This window comes from Somniosus microcephalus, chromosome 9 (genome assembly GCF_052327205.1).
Source record: "Somniosus microcephalus isolate GS21.2 chromosome 9, FLI_Smic_1.0, whole genome shotgun sequence".
Lineage (NCBI taxonomy): Eukaryota > Metazoa > Chordata > Chondrichthyes > Squaliformes > Somniosidae > Somniosus > Somniosus microcephalus.
The window spans coordinates 247,947,217-247,966,901 of NC_140995.1; the positions used below are offsets into that span (position 1 = coordinate 247,947,217).

The 19,685-nt window shown below is 46.4% G+C and overlaps 1 protein-coding gene across 2 annotated transcripts in view; it reads left to right on the forward strand.

The window, feature by feature from the left end:
• klhdc3 (kelch domain containing 3) overlaps window positions 1-19,685 on the forward strand; it is a 124,842-nt gene that overhangs the window by 44,112 nt on the left and 61,045 nt on the right. For both annotated transcript variants that reach the window (XM_085998121.1, XM_085998122.1), the window contains exons 4-5: window positions 1,824-1,939; window positions 14,521-14,592. In XM_085998121.1, the coding sequence (XP_085854247.1) occupies window positions 1,824-1,939; window positions 14,521-14,592 (188 nt within the window). The remainder of the gene's footprint in view (window positions 1-1,823; window positions 1,940-14,520; window positions 14,593-19,685) is intronic.

Consider the following 19,685-nt stretch of genomic DNA (forward strand, 5'->3'; position numbering starts at 1 on the left):
AGATAGCCAATCTTCCACCCATGCCAGTATATTACCCCCAATCCTGTGATTTTTTTTATCTTGTGCAGTAATCTTTTGTGTGGCACCTTGTCAAATGCCTTTTGGAAGTCCAAATACACCACATCCACTGGTTCCCCTTTATCCACCCTGTTTGTTACGTCCTCAAAGAATTCGAGAAAATTTGTCAAACATGACTTCCCCTTCATAAAACCATGCTGACTCTGTCCGATTAAATTATGCTTATCCAAATGTCCTGTTACTGCTTCCTTAATAATGGACTCCAACATTTTACCAACCACAGATGTTAGGCTAACTGGTCTATAGTTTCCAGCCTTTTGTCTGCCTCCCTTTTTAAATAAGGGTGTTACATTAGCAGTTTTCCAATCCGCTGGACCTTTCCTGAGTCCAGGGAGTTCTGGAAAATGATCACCAATGCATCCGCAATCCCCACCGCCACTTCTCTCAAGACCCTAGGATGTAAGCCATCAGGTCCAGGGGATTTATCCGCCTTTAGTCCCATTATCTTACCGAGTACCACCTCCTTAGTGATTTTAATCGTGTTTAGCTCCTCCCCCCCCCCCCCCCCCCCCCCATAGCCCCCTGTTTGTCCAGTGTTGGGATATTTTTAGTGTCCTCTACTGTAAAGACTGATACAAAATATTTGTTCAGCGTTTCTGCCATCTCCATGTTCCCCACCACTAATTTCCCGGTCTCGTCCTCTAAGGGACCAACATTCACTTTAGCCACCCTTTTTCTTTTTATATAACTGTAGAAACTCTTGCTATCTGTTTTTATATTTTTTGCTAGTTTACTTTCATAATCTATCTTCCCTTTCTTAATTAATCTTTTAGTTATTCTTTGCTGGCTTTTAAATGCTTCCCAATCTTCTATCCTCCCACTAGATTTGGCTACTTTATATGCCCTTGTTTTCAGTCGGATACTATCCTTTATTACTTTACTTAGCCACGGATGGCTGTCTTTTCTTTTACTCCCCTTTTTCCTCAGTGGAATATATTTTTCTTGAAAGATGTGAAATATCTCCTTGAATGTACACCACTGCTCATGTACCGTCTTACACCGTAATCTATTTTCCCAGTCCACTTTAGTCAACCCTGCTCTCATACCTTCATAGTCTCCTTTATTTAAGCTTAGTATGCTGGTTTGAGATCCAACTCTCTCGCCCTCAAACTGAATTTGGAATTCAACCATGTTATGGTCACTCGTTCCAAGGGGATCCTTTACTAGGGCATTTTTTATTAATCCTGTCTCATTACACCGGACCAGATCTAAGATTGCCTGCCCCCTGGTTGGTTCAGTTACATACTGCTCAAGGAACCCGTCTCTAATGCACTCTATGAACTCTTCAAGGCTGCCCTGCCCAATTTGATTTGTCCAGTTAATATGAAAGTTAAAATCCCCCATGATTATAGCTGTTCCCTTATTACAAGCCCCAACTATTTCCTGATTTATTCTCCGACCAACAGTGTTGCAACTGTTAGGAGGCCTATAGACTACGCCCACTAGTGACTTTTTCCCCTTATTATTCCTTATCTCCACCCAAACTGTTTCACCATCCTGATCCTTTGACCCAATATCATTTCTCACTATTGCAGTGATTCCATCCTTTATTAACATAGCCACCCCACCTCCCTTTCCTTCCTGTCTGTCCTTCCTAATTGTCAAATACTCCTGGATGTTTAGTTCCCAGTCATGGTCACCTTGCAGCCATGTTTCTGTAATGGCCACCAGATCATACTCGTGTAGTTATTTGTACCGTCAACTCGTCTATTTTGTTACGAATGCTGCTCTGGTTCCTCCTGCAGGCTCTCACAGCTGGTCCACTCCGAAGGTTTGCGGCTCGATTCCCGGAGCCCGAGACGGACACTCCGCCTGCGCTCTGGGGAAGTGCATGTTCATTTTCGGAGGCTACGAACAGCTGGTAAGAAATGTCATGGAATCTTAAAGCGCAGCTGGAGGCCATTCAGCCCATCTTTGAAAGAGCTATCCATATAGTCCCACTCCCTGCTCTTTCCCCATATCCCTGCAAATTTTTCCCCATCAAGTATTTATCCAATTTCCTTTTGAAAGTTACTATTAATCTGCTTCCTCTGCCCTTTCAGGCTGCGCATTCCGGATCACCATAACTCGCTGCGTTTATAAAAAAAAAAAAAAAAAGTCCCCATGTCGCCTCTGGTTCTTTTGGAAATCGCCTTCATTCCGTGTCCTCTGGTTACTGACCTTTCTGCCACTGGAAACCGTTTCTCCCGACCGACTCTCTCAACACCCCTCGTGATTTGAACACCTCTATTAAATCTCCTCTTAACCTTTTCTCTAAGGCGAACAACCTTCTCTAATCTCTCCAAGTAACTGAAGTCCCTCATCCCTGGGACCATTCCAGTAAATCTCCTCCGCACCCTCTCCCAGGCCTTGCCATCCTTCCTAACGTGCGGTGCTCAGAATTGGACAGGATACTCCAGCTGGAGCCGAACCAGTGTTTTATAAAGGTTCAGCATAACTTCCTTGGTTTTGTATTCTATGCCTCTATATATAGAGCTGCCAAGGACCCTGTATGGTGGTTTTTTTTTTTTTTTTTTTTAAAACAGCTTTGTGGAATCGTCTTGCCACCTTCAAATCCTTGTGTGCCTACATTAAAGGCAATGTATAAATGCAAGTTGTTGAAAATAACAACAGAAAATGCTGGAAAAACTCAGCAGGTCAGGCAACATCCGTGGACAGAAATTTGAGTTGACATTTCGGGTCGAACCCTTCTTCAAAACTGGAAAGAAAAGATAGGTTGGAGGCAGGGCTGCGATCGGATAAAAGAAACAAAAGAAGTAAAAAAGAGACAATGAAAGGTGTTCGAAGCTAGACAAGATGGTAATAGGCTGAGATTAGGTTCTTTTGTTTCTTTTATTCTTTTGTCCGATCGCAGCCCTGCCTCCAACCTATCTTTTCTTTCCAGTTTTGAAGAAGGGTTTGACCCGAAACGTCAACTCCAATTTCTCTCCACGGATGTTGCCTGACCTGCTGAGTTTTTCCAGCATTTTCTGTTGTTGTTTCGGATTTCCAACATCCGCAGTATTTTGCTATCGTACAAGTTGTTGGCATGCTGTTCGTACCTGCCGTTCCCAGGTCCCTGTGTCGTGGTGTGAGGATCATCCTTACCAGATAGGTGGACACGAGAGACTGTAACATATCTGACAATTAACTTCACTTATCATTGTTTCAAAACATTCACCGTGAGACTATGTACATAGAATCATAGAAATTTACAGCACAGAAGGAGGCCATTCGGCCCATCCGGCCTAATCCCACTCTCCAGCTCTCGGTCTGGAGCCCTGCAGGTTACGGCACTTCAGGTGCACATCCAAGTACTTTTTAAATGTGATGAGGGTTTCTGCCTCTCCCACCCTTTCAGGCAGTGAGTTCCAGACCCCCACCACCCTCTGGATGAAAGACGTTCTCCTCAACTCCCCTCTAATTCTCCTACCAATTACTTCAAGAGACAAATCCTGTTCGGTGAGTCCACGGCCTTTACTGACAGCTTCTTCACCGCCTTCTAACCAGGACAGTCGGTGACCCAATCACTGCTGTATATTGTGTTTAGTTCATCAATGTGCCTGATTCTGCCTTTGAGCAGCTCTCTGTCCCAGCCCAATGGCATCAATTCCCACAGAGACTGCCACCAGCTCCCCTCTGTACTGCCCCATCCACCCTCTCCGCTTTGTCAAAAATCCTAGCCTTAAAATGGGGGTTAAACATTCCCCACTCAGACAGGGTTAAATGGGGGTTAAACATTCTCCACTGAGACAGGGTTAAATGGGGGTTAAACATTCTCCACTGAGACAGGGTTAAATGGGGGTTAAACATTCTCCACTGAGACAGGGTTAAATGGGGTTAAACATTCCCCACTGAGACAGGGTTAAATGGGGTTAAACATTCCCCACTGAGACAGGGTTAAATGGGGGTTAAACATTCTCCACTGAGACAGGGTTAAATGGGGGTTAAACATTCTCCACTGAGACTGGGTTAAATGGGGTTAAACATTCCCCACTGAGACAGGGTTAAATGGGGTTAAACATTCCCCACTGAGACAGGGTTAAATGGGGTTAAACATTCCCCACTGAGACAGAGTTAAATGGGGTTAAACATTCCCCACTGAGACAGGGTTAAATGGGGTTAAACATTCCCCACTGAGACAGGGTTAAATGGGGTTAAACATTCCCCACTGAGACAGGGTTAAATGGGGGTTAAACATTCCCCACTGAGACAGGGTTAAATGGGGTTAAACATTCCCCACTGAGACAGGGTTAAATGGGGGTTAAACATTCCCCACTGAGACAGGGTTAAATGGGGTTAAACATTCCCCACTGAGACAGGGTTAAATGGGGTTAAACATTCTCCACTGAGACAGGGTTAAATGGGGTTAAACATTCTCCACTGAGACAGGGTTAAATGGGGTTAAACATTCTCCACTGAGACAGGGTTAAATGGGGTTAAACATTCTCCACTGAGACAGGGTTAAATGGGGTTAAACATTCTCCACTGAGACAGGGTTAAATGGGGTTAAACATTCTCCACTGAGACAGGGTTAAATGGGGGTTAAACATTCTCCACTGAGACAGGGTTAAATGGGGTTAAACATTCCCCACTGAGACAGGGTTAAATGGGGGTTAAACATTCTCCACTGAGACAGGGTTAAATGGGGTTAAACATTCCCCACTGAGACAGGGTTAAATGGGGGTTAAACATTCCCCACTGAGACAGGGTTAAATGGGGTTAAACATTCTCCACTGAGACAGGGTTAAATGGGGGTTAAACATTCCCCACTGAGACAGGGTTAAATGGGGTTAAACATTCTCCACTGAGACAGGGTTAAATGGGGTTAAACATTCCCCACTGAGACAGGGTTAAATGGGGTTAAACATTCCCCACTGAGACAGGGTTAAATGGGGCTAAACATTCTCCACTGAGACAGGGTTAAATGGGGGTTAAACATTCCCCACTGAGACCGGGTTAAATGGGGTTAAACATTCTCCACTGAGACAGGGTTAAATGGGGTTAAACATTCTCCACTGAGACGGGGTTAAATGGGGTTAAACATTCCCCACTGAGACAGGGTTAAATGGGGTTAAACATTCCCCACTGAGACAGGGTTAAATGGGGGTTAAACATTCCCCACTGAGACAGGGTTAAATGGGGTTAAACATTCTCCACTGAGACAGGGTTAAATGGGGTTAAACATTCCCCACTGAGACAGGGTTAAATGGGGGTTAAACATTCCCCACTGAGACAGGGTTAAATGGGGGTTAAACATTCCCCACTGAGACAGGGTTAAATGGGGTTAAACATTCTCCACTGAGACAGGGTTAAATGGGGTTAAACATTCCCCACTGAGACAGGGTTAAATGGGGTTAAACATTCTCCACTGAGACAGGGTTAAATGGGGTTAAACATTCTCCACTGAGACAGGGTTAAATGGGGTTAAACATTCTCCACTGAGACAGGGTTAAATGGGGTTAAACATTCTCCACTGAGACAGGGTTAAATGGGGTTAAACATTCTCCACTGAGACAGGGTTAAATGGGGTTAAACATTCCCCACTGAGACAGGGTTAAATGGGGTTAAACATTCTCCACTGAGACAGGGTTAAATGGGGTTAAACATTCTCCACTGAGACAGGGTTAAATGGGGTTAAACATTCCCCACTGAGACAGGGTTAAATGGGGTTAAACATTCCCCACTGAGACAGGGTTAAATGGGGTTAAACATTCCCCACTGAGACAGGGTTAAATGGGGGTTAAACATTCTCCACTGAGACAGGGTTAAATGGGGTTAAACATTCTCCACTGAGACAGGGTTAAATGGGGTTAAACATTCTCCACTGAGACAGGGTTAAATGGGGTTAAACATTCTCCACTGAGACAGGGTTAAATGGGATTAAACATTCCCCACTGAGACAGGGTTAAATGGGGGTTAAACATTCTCCACTGAGACAGGGTTAAATGGGGTTAAACATTCTCCACTGAGACAGGGTTAAATGGGGTTAAACATTCTCCACTGAGACAGGGTTAAATGGGGTTAAACATTCTCCACTGAGACAGGGTTAAATGGGATTAAACATTCCCCACTGAGACAGGGTTAAATGGGATTAAACATTCCCCACTGAGACAGGGTTAAATGGGGTTAAACATTCCCCACTGAGACAGGGTTAAATGGGGGTTAAACATTCCCCACTGAGACAGGGTTAAATGGGGTTAAACATTCTCCACTGAGACAGGGTTAAATGGGGTTAAACATTCTCCACTGAGACAGGGTTAAATGGGGTTAAACATTCTCCACTGAGACAGGGTTAAATGGGGTTAAACATTCTCCACTGAGACAGGGTTAAATGGGGGTTAAACATTCTCCACTGAGACAGGGTTAAATGGGGTTAAACATTCCCCACTGAGACAGGGTTAAATGGGGTTAAACATTCCCCACTGAGACAGGGTTAAATGGGGGTTAAACATTCCCCACTGAGACAGGGTTAAATGGGGTTAAACATTCCCCACTGAGACAGGGTTAAATGGGGTTAAACATTCTCCACTGAGACAGGGTTAAATGGGGTTAAACATTCCCCACTGAGACAGGGTTAAATGGGGGTTAAACATTCTCCACTGAGACAGGGTTAAATGGGGTTAAACATTCTCCACTGAGACAGGGTTAAATGGGGTTAAACATTCCCCACTGAGACAGGGTTAAATGGGGTTAAACATTCCCCACTGAGACAGGGTTAAATGGGGGTTAAACATTCCCCACTGAGACAGGGTTAAATGGGGTTAAACATTCTCCACTGAGACAGGGTTAAATGGGGTTAAACATTCCCCACTGAGACAGGGTTAAATGGGGGTTAAACATTCTCCACTGAGACAGGGTTAAATGGGGGTTAAACATTCTCCACTGAGACAGGGTTAAATGGGGGTTAAACATTCTCCACTGAGACAGGGTTAAATGGGGGTTAAACATTCTCCACTGAGACAGGGTTAAATGGGGTTAAACATTCTCCACTGAGACAGGGTTAAATGGGGGTTAAACATTCTCCACTGAGACAGGGTTAAATGGGGTTAAACATTCTCCACTGAGACAGGGTTAAATGGGGTTAAACATTCCCCACTGAGACAGGGTTAAATGGGGTTAAACATTCTCCACTGAGACAGGGTTAAATGGGGTTAAACATTCTCCACTGAGACAGGGTTAAATGGGGTTAAACATTCCCCACTGAGAGGGTTAAATGGGGGTTAAACATTCTCCACTGAGACAGGGTTAAATGGGGGTTAAACATTCTCCACTGAGACAGGGTTAAATGGGGGTTAAACATTCTCCACTGAGACAGGGTTAAATGGGGTTAAACATTCCCCACTGAGACAGGGTTAAATGGGGTTAAACATTCTCCACTGAGACAGGGTTAAATGGGGTTAAACATTCCCCACTGAGACAGGGTTAAATGGGGTTAAACATTCCCCACTGAGACAGGGTTAAATGGGGGTTAAACATTCCCCACTGAGACAGGGTTAAATGGGGTTAAACATTCCCCACTGAGACAGGGTTAAATGGGGTTAAACCTTCTCCACTGAGACAGGGTTAAATGGGGTTAAACATTCCCCACTGAGACAGGGTTAAATGGGGTTAAACATTCCCCACTGAGACAGGGTTAAATGGGGTTAAACATTCCCCACTGAGACAGGGTTAAATGGGGTTAAACATTCTCCACTGAGACAGGGTTAAATGGGGTTAAACATTCCCCACTGAGACAGGGTTAAATGGGGTTAAACATTCTCCACTGAGACAGGGTTAAATGGGGTTAAACATTCTCCACTGAGACAGGGTTAAATGGGGTTAAACATTCTCCACTGAGACTGGGTTAAATGGGGTTAAACATTCTCCACTGAGACAGGGTTAAATGGGGTTAAACATTCCCCACTGAGAGGGTTAAATGGAGTTAAACATTCTCCACTGAGACAGGGTTAAATGGGGTTAAACATTCTCCACTGAGACTGGGTTAAATGGGGTTAAACATTCTCCACTGAGACAGGGTTAAATGGGGTTAAACATTCCCCACTGAGAGGGTTAAATGGAGTTAAACATTCTCCACTGAGACAGGGTTAAATGGGGTTAAACATTCCCCACTGAGACAGGGTTAAATGGAGTTAAACATTCTCCACTGAGACAGGGTTAAATGGGGTTAAACATTCTCCACTGAGACAGAGTTAAATGGGGTTAAACATTCTCCACTGAGACAGGGTTAAATGGGGTTAAACATTCTCCACTGAGACAGAGTTAAATGGGGTTAAACATTCTCCACTGAGACAGGGTTAAATGGGGGTTAAACATTCCCCACTGAGACAGGGTTAAATGGGGGTTAAACATTCTCCACTGAGACAGGGTTAAATGGGGTTAAACATTCTCCACTGAGACAGGGTTAAATGGGGTTAAACATTCCCCACTGAGACAGGGTTAAATGGGGGTTAAACATTCTCCACTGAGACAGGGTTAAATGGGGTTAAACATTCCCCACTGAGACAGGGTTAAATGGGGGTTAAACATTCTCCACTGAGACAGGGTTAAATGGGGTTAAACATTCTCCACTGAGACAGGATTAAATGGGGGTTAAACATTCTCCACTGAGACAGGGTTAAATGGGGTTAAACATTCCCCACTGAGACAGGGTTAAATGGGGTTAAACATTCCCCACTGAGACAGGGTTAAATGGGGTTAAACATTCCCCACTGAGACAGGGTTAAATGGGGTTAAACATTCCCCACTGAGACAGGGTTAAATGGGGTTAAACATTCTCCACTGAGACAGGGTTAAATGGGGTTAAACATTCTCCACTGAGACAGGGTTAAATGGGGGTTAAACATTCTCCACTGAGACAGTGTTAAATGGGGTTAAACATTCTCCACTGAGACAGGGTTAAATGGGGTTAAACATTCCCCACTGAGACAGGGTTAAATGGGGTTAAACATTCCCCACTGAGACAGGGTTAAATGGGGTTAAACATTCTCCACTGAGACAGGGTTAAATGGGGTTAAACATTCTCCACTGAGACAGGGTTAAATGGGGTTAAACATTCCCCACTAAGACAGGGTTAAATGGGGTTAAACATTCCCCACTGAGACAGGGTTAAATGGGGTTAAACATTCCCCACTGAGACAGGGTTAAATGGGGTTAAACATTCTCCACTGAGACAGGGTTAAATGGGGTTAAACATTCTCCACTGAGACAGGGTTAAATGGGGGTTAAACATTCCCCACTGAGACAGGGTTAAATGGGGGTTAAACATGATGATGGTTTCTGCCTCTCCCACCCCTTCAGGCAGTAAGTTCTAGACCCCCACCACCCTCTGGGTGAAGACATTTCTCCTCAACTCCCCTCTAATCCATCTACCAATTACTTTAAATCTGTGCCTCCTGGTTATTGAAACATAGAAACATAGAAGATAGGAGCAGGAGTAGGCCATTCGGCCCCTCGAGCCTGCTCCGCCATTCAATTCGATCATGGCTGATCATCCAAATTCAGTACCCTGTCCCTGCCTTCTCTCCATATCTCTTGATCCCTTTAGCCTTAATAAGAAATATATATAACTCCTTCTTGAATATATTTAATGAATTGGCCTCTGCTGCCTTCTGTGGTAGAGAATTCCACAGGTTCACCACTCTCTGGGTGAAGAAATTCCTCCTCATCTCTGTCCTAAATGGCTTACCCCTTATCCTTAGGCTGTGACCCCTGGTTCTGGACTCCCTGACCATTGGGGACATCCTTCCTGCATCTAGTCTGTCTAGTCCCGTTAGAATTTTATAAGTTTCAATGAGATCCCCTCTCATTCTTCTAAACTCCAGCAAGTATAAGCCCAATCGACTCAATCTCTCGTCATACGTCATTCCTGCCATCCCAGGTATCAGCCTGGTGAATCTTCGCTGCACTCCTTCCATGGCAAGAACATCCTTCCTCAGATAAGGCGACCAAAACTGCACACAATACTCAAGGTGCGGTCTCACCAAGGCCCTGTACAACTGCAGCAAGACAACCTTGTTCCTGTACTCAAACCCTCTTGCTACGAAGGCCAACATACCATTTGCCTTCTTAACCGCCTGCTGCACCTGCATGCTTACCTTCAGCGACTGGTGCACAAGGACGCCCAGGTCTTGTTGCACTTCCCCTTCTCCCAATCTATTGCCATTCAGATAATCTGCCTTCCTGTTTTTGACACCAAAGTGGATAACCTCGCATTTATCCACATTGGGCAGAAGCATGGCAGATGCAATATAATCACCCAACCTGTCCAAATCATACTGGAGTTTCTTGGCATCCTCCTCACAGCACACATGCCCACCCAGCTTTGTGTCATCTGCGAACTTGGAGATATTGCATCTAGTTCCCTCGTCTAGATCATTAATATATATTGTGAATAGCTGGGGTCCTAGCACCGATCCCTGCGGTACCCCACTAGTCACTGCCTGCCACTCGGAAAAAGACCCGTTTATTCCAACTCTTTGCTTTCTGTCTGCCAACCAGTTCTCTATCCAAGTCAATACATTGCCCCCACTCCCATGTGCCTTAACTTTACACGCTAATCTCTTATGCGGGACCTTATCGAAAGCCTTCTGAAAGTCCAAATACACCACATCCACTGGTTCTCCCTTATCTATTTTACCAGTTACATCCTCAAAAAATTCCAGTAGATTAGTCAAGCACGATTTACCTTTTGTAAATCCATGTTGACTTTGTCCAATCCTGTCACTGTTTTCCAAGTGCTCTGTTATAACATCTTTTATAATGGACTCTAGAATTTTCCCCACTACCGATGTCAGGCTTCCCGGTCTATAATTCCCTGTTTTCTCTCTGCTACCTTTTTTGAATAGTGGGGTAACATTAACTACCCTCCAATCCATGGGTACTGTTCCAGAGTCTATCGAATGTTGGAAGATGACCAGCAATGCATCTACTACAATGCACCGTGCTAAGGCAGCACGGTGGCATAGTGGTTAGCACTGTTGCCTCACAGCGCCAGGGACCCGGGTTCAAATCCGGCCTCGGGTGACTGTCTGTGTGGAGTTTGCACATTCTCCCCGTGTTTACGTGGGTTTTCTCCGGGTGCTCCGGTTTCCTCCCACAGTCCAAAGATGTGCGGGTTAGGTTGATTGGCCATGATAAAAATTGGCCCTTAGTGTTAGGGGGGATTAAATACGTGGGGTTACGGGGATAGGGCTTGGGTGGGATGGCTGTCGGTGTAGGGACCGGGTGCTAGGGTTTGGATGATCAGCCATGATCTCGTTGAATGGCGGAGCAGGCTCGAAGGGCCGAATGGCCTACTCCTGCCCCTATCTTCTATGTTTACTATCTCCAGGGCCACTTCCTTAAGTACCCTAGGATGTAGATGATCAGGCCCTGGGGATTTATCGGCCTTCAATCCCGTCAATTTCCCTAACGCCATTTCCCTACAAATACTGATTTCTTACAGTTTCTCCCTCTCATTAGACCCTATGTTCCCCGACATCTCTGGGAGGTTATTTGTGTCCTCCTTTGTGAAGACAGAACCAAAGTATGTATTTAATTGGTCTGCCATTTCTTTGTTCCCCATTATAAATTCTCCTGATTCTGACTGCAAGGGACCTACGCTTGACTTCACCAATCTTTTTCTCTTCACATATCTATAAAAACTTTTACAGTCAGTTTTTATGTTCCCTGCAAGCTTACTCTCATACTCTATTTTCCCCTTCTTAATTAATCCCTTTGTCCTCCTTTGTTGAATCCTAAACTGCTCGCAATCCTCAGGTTTACTGCTTTTTCTGGACAATTTATTAACCTGTGTAAAGGAAATGGGTCCTTCCTATCCACTCTATCTAGGCCCCTCATAATTTTATACACCTCAATTAAGTCTCCCCTCAGCCAATTGAGTAGACTAGGCCTATATTCTCTAGAGTTTAGAAGAATGAGAGGTGATCTCATTGAAACATACAAAATTCTTACAGGGCTTGACAGGGTCGATGCAGGGAGGATGTTTCCCCTGACTGGGGAGTCTAGAACCAGGGGTCACAGGCTCAGAATAAGGGGTCGGCCATTTAGGACTGAGATGAGGAGAAAAGTCTTCACTCAGAGGGCGGTGAATCTTTGGAATTCTCTACCCCAGAGGGCTGTGGAGGCTCAGTCGTTGAGTATATTCAAGACCGGGATTGATAGATTTTTGAATATTAATCAAGGGATATGGGGATAGTGCAAGAAAGTGGAGTTGAGGTCGATGATCAGCCATGATCTTACTGAATGGCGGAGCAGGCTCGAGGGGCCGAATGGCCGACTCCTGCTCCTATTGCTTATGTTGTCCTCTGTTCCAAAGAAAACAACCCCAGCCTATCTGATCTTTCCTCGCAGCGGAAATTCTCCAGTCCCGGCAACATCCTGGTAAATCTCCTCTGTACCCTCTCTAGTGCAATCACATCTTTCCTGTAATGTGGTGACCAGAACTGCACACAGTATTCTAGCTGAGGCCTAACTAGTGTCGTATTCAATTCAATCATGGCTGATCATCTAACTCAACTCCACTTTCCTGCACTATCCCCATATCCACTGATTCCCTTAATATTCAAAAATCTATCGATCTCTGCCTTGAATATACTCAACGACTGAGCCTCCACAGCCCTCTGGGGGAGAGAATTCCAAAGATTCACCGCCCTCTGAGTGAAGAAATTTCTCCTCATCTCAGTCCTAAAGGGCCGACCCCTTATTCTGAGACTGTGGCCCCTGGTTCTAGACTCCCCAGCCAGGGGGAACATCCTCCCTGTATCTACCCTGTCAAGCCCTGTAAAGATTTTCTTTGTTTCAATGAGATCACCTCTCACTCTTCTAAACTCTAGAGAATATAGGCCTAGTCTACTCAATCTCTCCTCATAGGACAATCCCCCCCATCTCAGGAACCAGTCTGGTGAACCCTCGTTGCACTCCCTCTATGGCAAGTATATCCTTCCTTAGGTAAGGAGACCAAAACTGTCCACAATACTCCAGGTGTGGTCTCACCAGGGCCCTATATAATTGCAGTAAGACGTCTTTACTCTTATACTCAAATCCTCTTGTAATAAAGGCCAACATACCATTTGCTTTCCTAATTGTTGCTGTACCTGCATGTTAACTTTCAGTGATTCGTGTACAAGGACACCCAGGTCCCTCTGAACACCAACATTTCCCAATCTCTCACCATTTAAAAAATACTCTGCTTTTCCATTCTTCCTACCAAAGTGGATAATTTCACATTTCTCCACATTATATTCCATTTGCCATGTTCTTGCCCACTCACTTAGCCTGTCGATATCCCCTTGAAGCCTCCTTGCATCCGCCTCACAACTTACATTCCCACCCAGCTTTGCACCATCATCAAACTTGGATATATTACATTTGGTCCCCTCATCCAAATCACTGATGTAGATTGTGAATAGCTGAGGCCCAAGCACGGATCCTTGCGGTACCCCACTAGTTACAGCCTGCCAACCCAACCAATCCTCAATCCATGCTAGTATATTATCCCCAGTCCCACGAGCCCTAATTATGTTCCATTGTCTCAAAGTTTCATCCTTCTCCAATGTCATTGTGATCTAAAGATATCACCTGCAGGCATACCGTTTAAGCCTGTTCGTCTGGTTTAACCCTCATTGCCACATTAGCTGTTACATAGAATTGCTAAGAATGTAAAGCACAGAAACCGGCCATTCAGCCCAAGCAGTTTCTGCTTCACATGAGCCTCCTTCCACCCCTCTTCATTGCGCCCTGTCAATATATCCTTCTCGTCCTTGCTCCCTCGTGTGAACATAAGAAATAGGAGCAGGAGCTTACTCCGCCATTCAGTAAGATCATGGCTGATCATCTGCCTCGACTCCACCTTCCCGCACTATCTCCATATCCCTTGGTTCCCTTCGTATCTAAAAATCTACCGAGCTCTGTCCTGAATATACTCAACAACTCAGTATCCACAGCTCTGTGGGGGAGAGAATTCCAAAGGTTCACAAACCTCGTGCTTATCCAGCTTCCCCTTAATGCCGCTATACTGTTCGCCTCGACCACTCCCTGTGGCAGCGAGTTCCCCATTCTCACCACTCTCTGGGTGAAGATGTTTCTCCTGAATTCCCCATTGGATTTCTTGGTGACTATCAGAGTTATAGCCCCTAGTTCTGGTCTCCCACACAAGTGCAAACATCTCTATGTCTCCCCTATCGAACCCTTTCATTATTATAAAGACCTCGATCAGGTCACCCTGCAGTCGTCTCTCTTGTAGAGAAAAGAGCCCCAGCCTGTTCAGCCTTTCCGGATGGTTATAACCTCTCTGTCCTGGTATCACCCTTGTAAATCTGTTTTGCACCTTCTCCAGGGCCTCTCCATCCTCTCTATGAAATGGAGACCAGGCCCACTCGGTCTTTGTCCCATATTAAAGACAATGTAAACATGGCTCTGTATGCTTGCATGATGTTTACCACATTTCGTGTGTCCACATAGGCTGACTGCTTTTCCAACGACATCCATCGCCTCGATGCTATGACAATGACATGGGCCCTGGTCAATGCAAAGGTGAGTCAGCAATGTGCCCAGACCCAGGATGGGCAGTAGATGCAATTCCTAGACCAAAGCTATGGAGGGTTAAACCATTCCAGGAATGACCCGACCCAACCCAGCATTGCATGTATTAACCCTAACCTGATCTTTACTGACGCTTTCTCTGCAGGATGATGTCCTTCATTATCCATGCAACAGTTTGCGTCACCCATTCAGTCCCTAGCGGAAGGATCTGCGAGTTTCCCCCGTGGGCATTGCTTTCCCCCGCCCTCTGTTTAAAAGGGCTGATATTGCTGTGCGAGGTACTGCTCCCCCCTCTGCTATGCTGTGGGTCTGGGGAAAGGCGGATGGGGCTGGGGGAGCAAATTTATCCATGTTGTGTCAGCCATGGCTCCGTGGGTAGCATTGTTGTCTGAGTCAAGGTCATGGGTTCGAGCCCCATTGCAGAGATTTGAGCACATAATCCAGTGCAGTACTGAGGGAGCGCCGCACTGTCGGAGGGGCAGTATTGAGGGAGCGCCGCACTGTCGGAGGGGCAGTACTGAGGGAGCGCCGCACTGTCGGAGGGGCAGTACTGAGGGAGCGCTGCACTGTCGGAGGGGCAGTACTGAGGGAGCGCTGCACTGTCGGAGGCGCAGTACTGATGCAGTGCTGCACTGTCGGAGGGGCAGTATTGAGGGAGCGCCGCACTGTCGGAGGGGCAGTATTGAGGGAGCGCCGCACTGTCGGAGGGGCAGTACTGAGGGAGCGCTGCACTGTCGGAGGGGCGGTACTGAGGGAGAGCTGCACTGTCAGAGGGGCCATTATTGGGCGAGACATTAAACTGAGGCCCCGTCTGCCCCCTCAGGTGGACATAAAAGATCCCGTGGCACTATTTTGAAGAAGAGCAGGGGAGTTTTCCCAGTGTCTTGCCCAATATTTATCCCTCAACCAACATCACTAAGACTCGTCATTTACCACACTGCTGTTTTGGAACCTTGCTGTGTGCAAATTGGTATCCGTGATTCCTACATTACAACTGCGACTGGACTTCAAAACATACTTCATTGGTTGTGAAGCACGTTGGGACGACCCGAGGTTGTGCAAGGTGCTGTAGAAAAGCAAGTTTTTTTGTCTTAAGTTTGGGTTGGCAGTGTGCAGGGTTATACCCTGGTGTGAAATGGGACTGTTCCAGTCGCCTGGCCTTCAAGCCCATTCCCACAGCTTGGTGGGCTGGTTGGGACTCTCCAGAAATGGTCAGCACACCAAGGGCTGACTATTTATACCAAGGCCCTGGTGAAATCTCACTGCCACCTCTAAATATAGTAGCTGAGCAGGAGGATTGAAAGGCAGGTCACAGAAATATCACTGGCCTCCTGACGGGGGGGGGGGGAGGAGTCAGTGGACGGACGGAGGGAGGAGGCGGTGGGAGGTAAGTTCTGGTCAGCTTGTTGACCGTGGCCCCACAGTGCGGGACTCGGGTCGACAGCTGGTAATTGTGGAGCGCAAATCTCCGAGAAGCATTTCCGAGGGGTGGTGACATTCAGAGACTGTCTCAGCTGCCCGATAGCTCAGTCCCTGAGCACTTCCTGATTCCTGTTCACATTGTGTCTGTGAAAGAGGAGACAGCCAGTGTCACACCTGTCACCACTCCTGCATCACACAACACCTGTCCATGTGCTCACCTTGTCCCACAACAGTGCGAGGCGTCCAGCCCTGCCAAGGGTCGAGAGAGAGAGAGAGAGAGAGAGAGAGACTGACTCATGGGGAGAGAGAGAGAGAGAGCACGAGCACCTCATGGGGACTGGGGGATTAGAGAACCCCTCTGGATCCCTCGTGTCCATGTGCACTGCATTGCTGGTATTGCAGGGCAGCCTGATATTGAAGAGCATGCAACAACAACTTGTATTGATATAGTGCCTTTAACGTAGTAAAACATTCCAAGGCGTGCTTCGGGCGTTCTCAATCAAAATTTGACACCGAACCACATAAGCAGATATTAGGGCAGACTTTGTCAAAGAGGTAGGTTTTAAGGAGTGTCTTAAAGGAGGGGGATTAATCAGGAACACTCAGCATGGATTTGTTAAGGGAATGTCGTGTGTGATTAACTGGATTGAATTTTTTGAGGAGGTAACAAGGAGGGTCGATGAGGGTAGTGCATTTGATGTAGTCTATAAGGATTTTCGCAAGGCTTTTGATAAGATTTTGGGCAGCATGGTGGCATAGTGGTTAGCACTGTTGCCTCACAGCGCCAGGGACCCGGGTTCGAATCCGGCCTCGGATGACTGTGTGGAGTTTGCACATTCTCCCCGTGTTTGCGTGGGTTTCCTCCGGGTGCTCCGGTTTCCTCCCACAGTCCAAGGATGTGCGGGTTAGGTTGATTGGCCATGATAAAAATTGACCCTTAGTGTTAGGGGGGATTAAATACGTGGGGTTACGGGGATAGGGCTTGGGTGGGATGGCTGTCGGTGTAGGGACCGGGTGCTAGGGTTTGGATGATCAGCCATGATCTCGTTGAATGGCGGAGCAGGCTCGATGGGCCGAATGGCCTACTCCTGCTCCTATCTTCTATGTTTCTATCCCACATGGCAGACTGGTCATGAAAGTAAAAGCCCATGGGACCCAAGGCAAAGTGGCAAGTTGGGACCAAAATTGGCTCAGAGGCAGGAAACAAAGGGTAATGTTTGATGGGTGTTTCTGTGACTGGAAGGCTGTTTCCAGTGGGGTTCCGCAGGGCTCAGTACTGGGTCCTTTGCTTTTTGTGGTATATATCAATGATTTGGACTTGAATGTCAGAAGTGTGATTAAGAAGTTTGCAGATGATACAAAAATTGGCCGTGTGGTTGATAATGAAGAAGAAAGCTGCAGACTGCAGGAAGATATCAATGGACTGGTCAGGTGGGCAGAACAGTGGCAAATGGAATTCAATCCGGAGAAGTGTGAGGTAATGCATTTGGGGAGGGCTAACAAGGAAAGGGAATACACAATAAATGGTAGGACACTGAGTAGTGTAGAGGAACAAAGGGACCTTGGAGTGCATGTCCACAGATCCTTGAAGGTAGCAGGCCAGGTAGATGAGGTGGTTAAGAAGGGATACGGGATACTTGCCTTTATTAGCCGAGGCATAGAATATAAGAGCAGGGAGGTTATGCTTCAACTAGTTAGGCTGCAGCTAGAGTACTGCGTGTAGTTCTGGTCACCACGTTATAGGAAGGATGTGACTGCACTAGAGAGGGTACAGAGGAGATTTACAAGGATGTTGCCTGGGCTGGGGAATTTTAGCTATGAGGAAAGATTGGATAGGCTGGGGTTGTTTTCTTTGGAACAGAGGAGGCTGAGGGGAGACTTACTTTATAACATAATTTTATACACTTCAATGATGAGGGGCTGAGATAGAGTGGATAGGAAGGACCCATTTCCCTTAGCAGAGCGGTCAATAACCAGGGAGCATAGATTTTTAAAGTAATTGGTGGAAGGTTTAGAGGGGATTTGAGGGGAAATGTTTTCACCCAGAGGGTGGTGGGGGGTCTGGAACTCACTGTCTGAAAGGGTGGTAGAGGCAGAAACCCTCATCACATTTAAAAAGTACTTGGATATGCACCTGAAGTGTGGCAACCTACAGGGCTACAGACCGAGAGCTGGGAAGTGGGATTAGGCTGGATCGCTCTTTGTCCGTCGGCACAGACACGATGGGCCGAATGGCCTCTTTCTGTGCCGTAAATTTCTCTGATTCTGAGAGAGGCGGAGAGTTTAAGGGAGGGAATTCCAGAGCTTCGCACCCAGGCAGCTGAAGGCACGGCCACCAATGGTAGAGTGAAGGAAATCCGGGATGCTGGAGGCCAGAATTAGAGGAGCGCAGAGATCTGAGGGTTGTAGGGCTGGAGGAGGTTACAGAGATGGGGACTACGTTAAAGGCGCTATATAAATGCAAGTTGTTTATTGCTGCTTCATCTTGCTTGAGATTGGGGAGCTTTGCACATTCTCTTCCTTCACTGCTTAAGAACATAAGAAATAGGAGCAGGAGTAGGCCAATCGGCCCCTCGAGCCTGCTCCGCCATTCAATAAGATCATGGCTGATCTGATCCTAACCGCCAATCCACTATCACAGAACCATCTCCTGAATCTAACAGAATTAGACACACGAAATAGGAGCAGGATCAGGCTACACGGGCCCGCTCCGCTACCCACAGGGCCATGACCAATCCGAACCTAGACTCATGTCCAAATTCCTGCCCGCTCCCCGTAACCCTTAATTCCCTTTACTTCTAGGAAACTGTCTATTTCTGTTTTAAATTTATGTAATGATGTAGCTTCTACAGCTTTTTGGGGCAGCATATTCCATGGACCTACCACCCTCTGAGTGAAGTAGTTCCTCCTCATCTCAGTTTTGAAAGAGCAGCCCCTTATGCCCCCTAGTTCTAGTTTCACCCATCATCGGGAACATCTTCCCTGCATCCACCCGATCCAACCCCTTCACAATCTTAGATGTTTCAATAAGATCGCCTCTCATTCTTCTGAACTCCAATAAGTAGAGTCCCAATCTACTCAACCTCTCCTCCATATGTCCATCCCCTCATCCCCGGGACTAACCGAGTGAACCTTCTTTGTACTGACTCGAGAGCAAGTATGTCTTTTTTTAAGTATGGACACCAAAACTCTACGCAGTATTCCAGGTGCGGTCTCACCAATACCTTGTACAACTGAAGCAATACCTCCCTATTTTTATATTTTATCCCCCTAGCAATGAAAGCCAACATTCCATTGGCCTTCTTAATCACTTGCTGCACCTGCATACTAACCTTTTGAGTTTCGTGCACCAGGACCCCCAGATCCCTTTGTACTTCAATACTTTCCAGTTTCTTGCCATTAAGATAATAACTTGCTCTACGATTTTTCCTGCCAAAGTGCATAACCTCACACTTTCCAGCATTGTATTCCATCTGCCAAATCTCTGCCCACTTACTTAGCCTGTCTATGTCCCCTTGCAGGTTTTTTATGTCCTCCTCACTCACTACTTTCCCTCCCATCTTAGTATCATCTGCAAACTTTGATATGTTACACTCGGTCCCCTCCTCCAAATCGTTAATATAGATTGTAAAGAGTTGGGGACCCAGCACTGACCCCTGCGG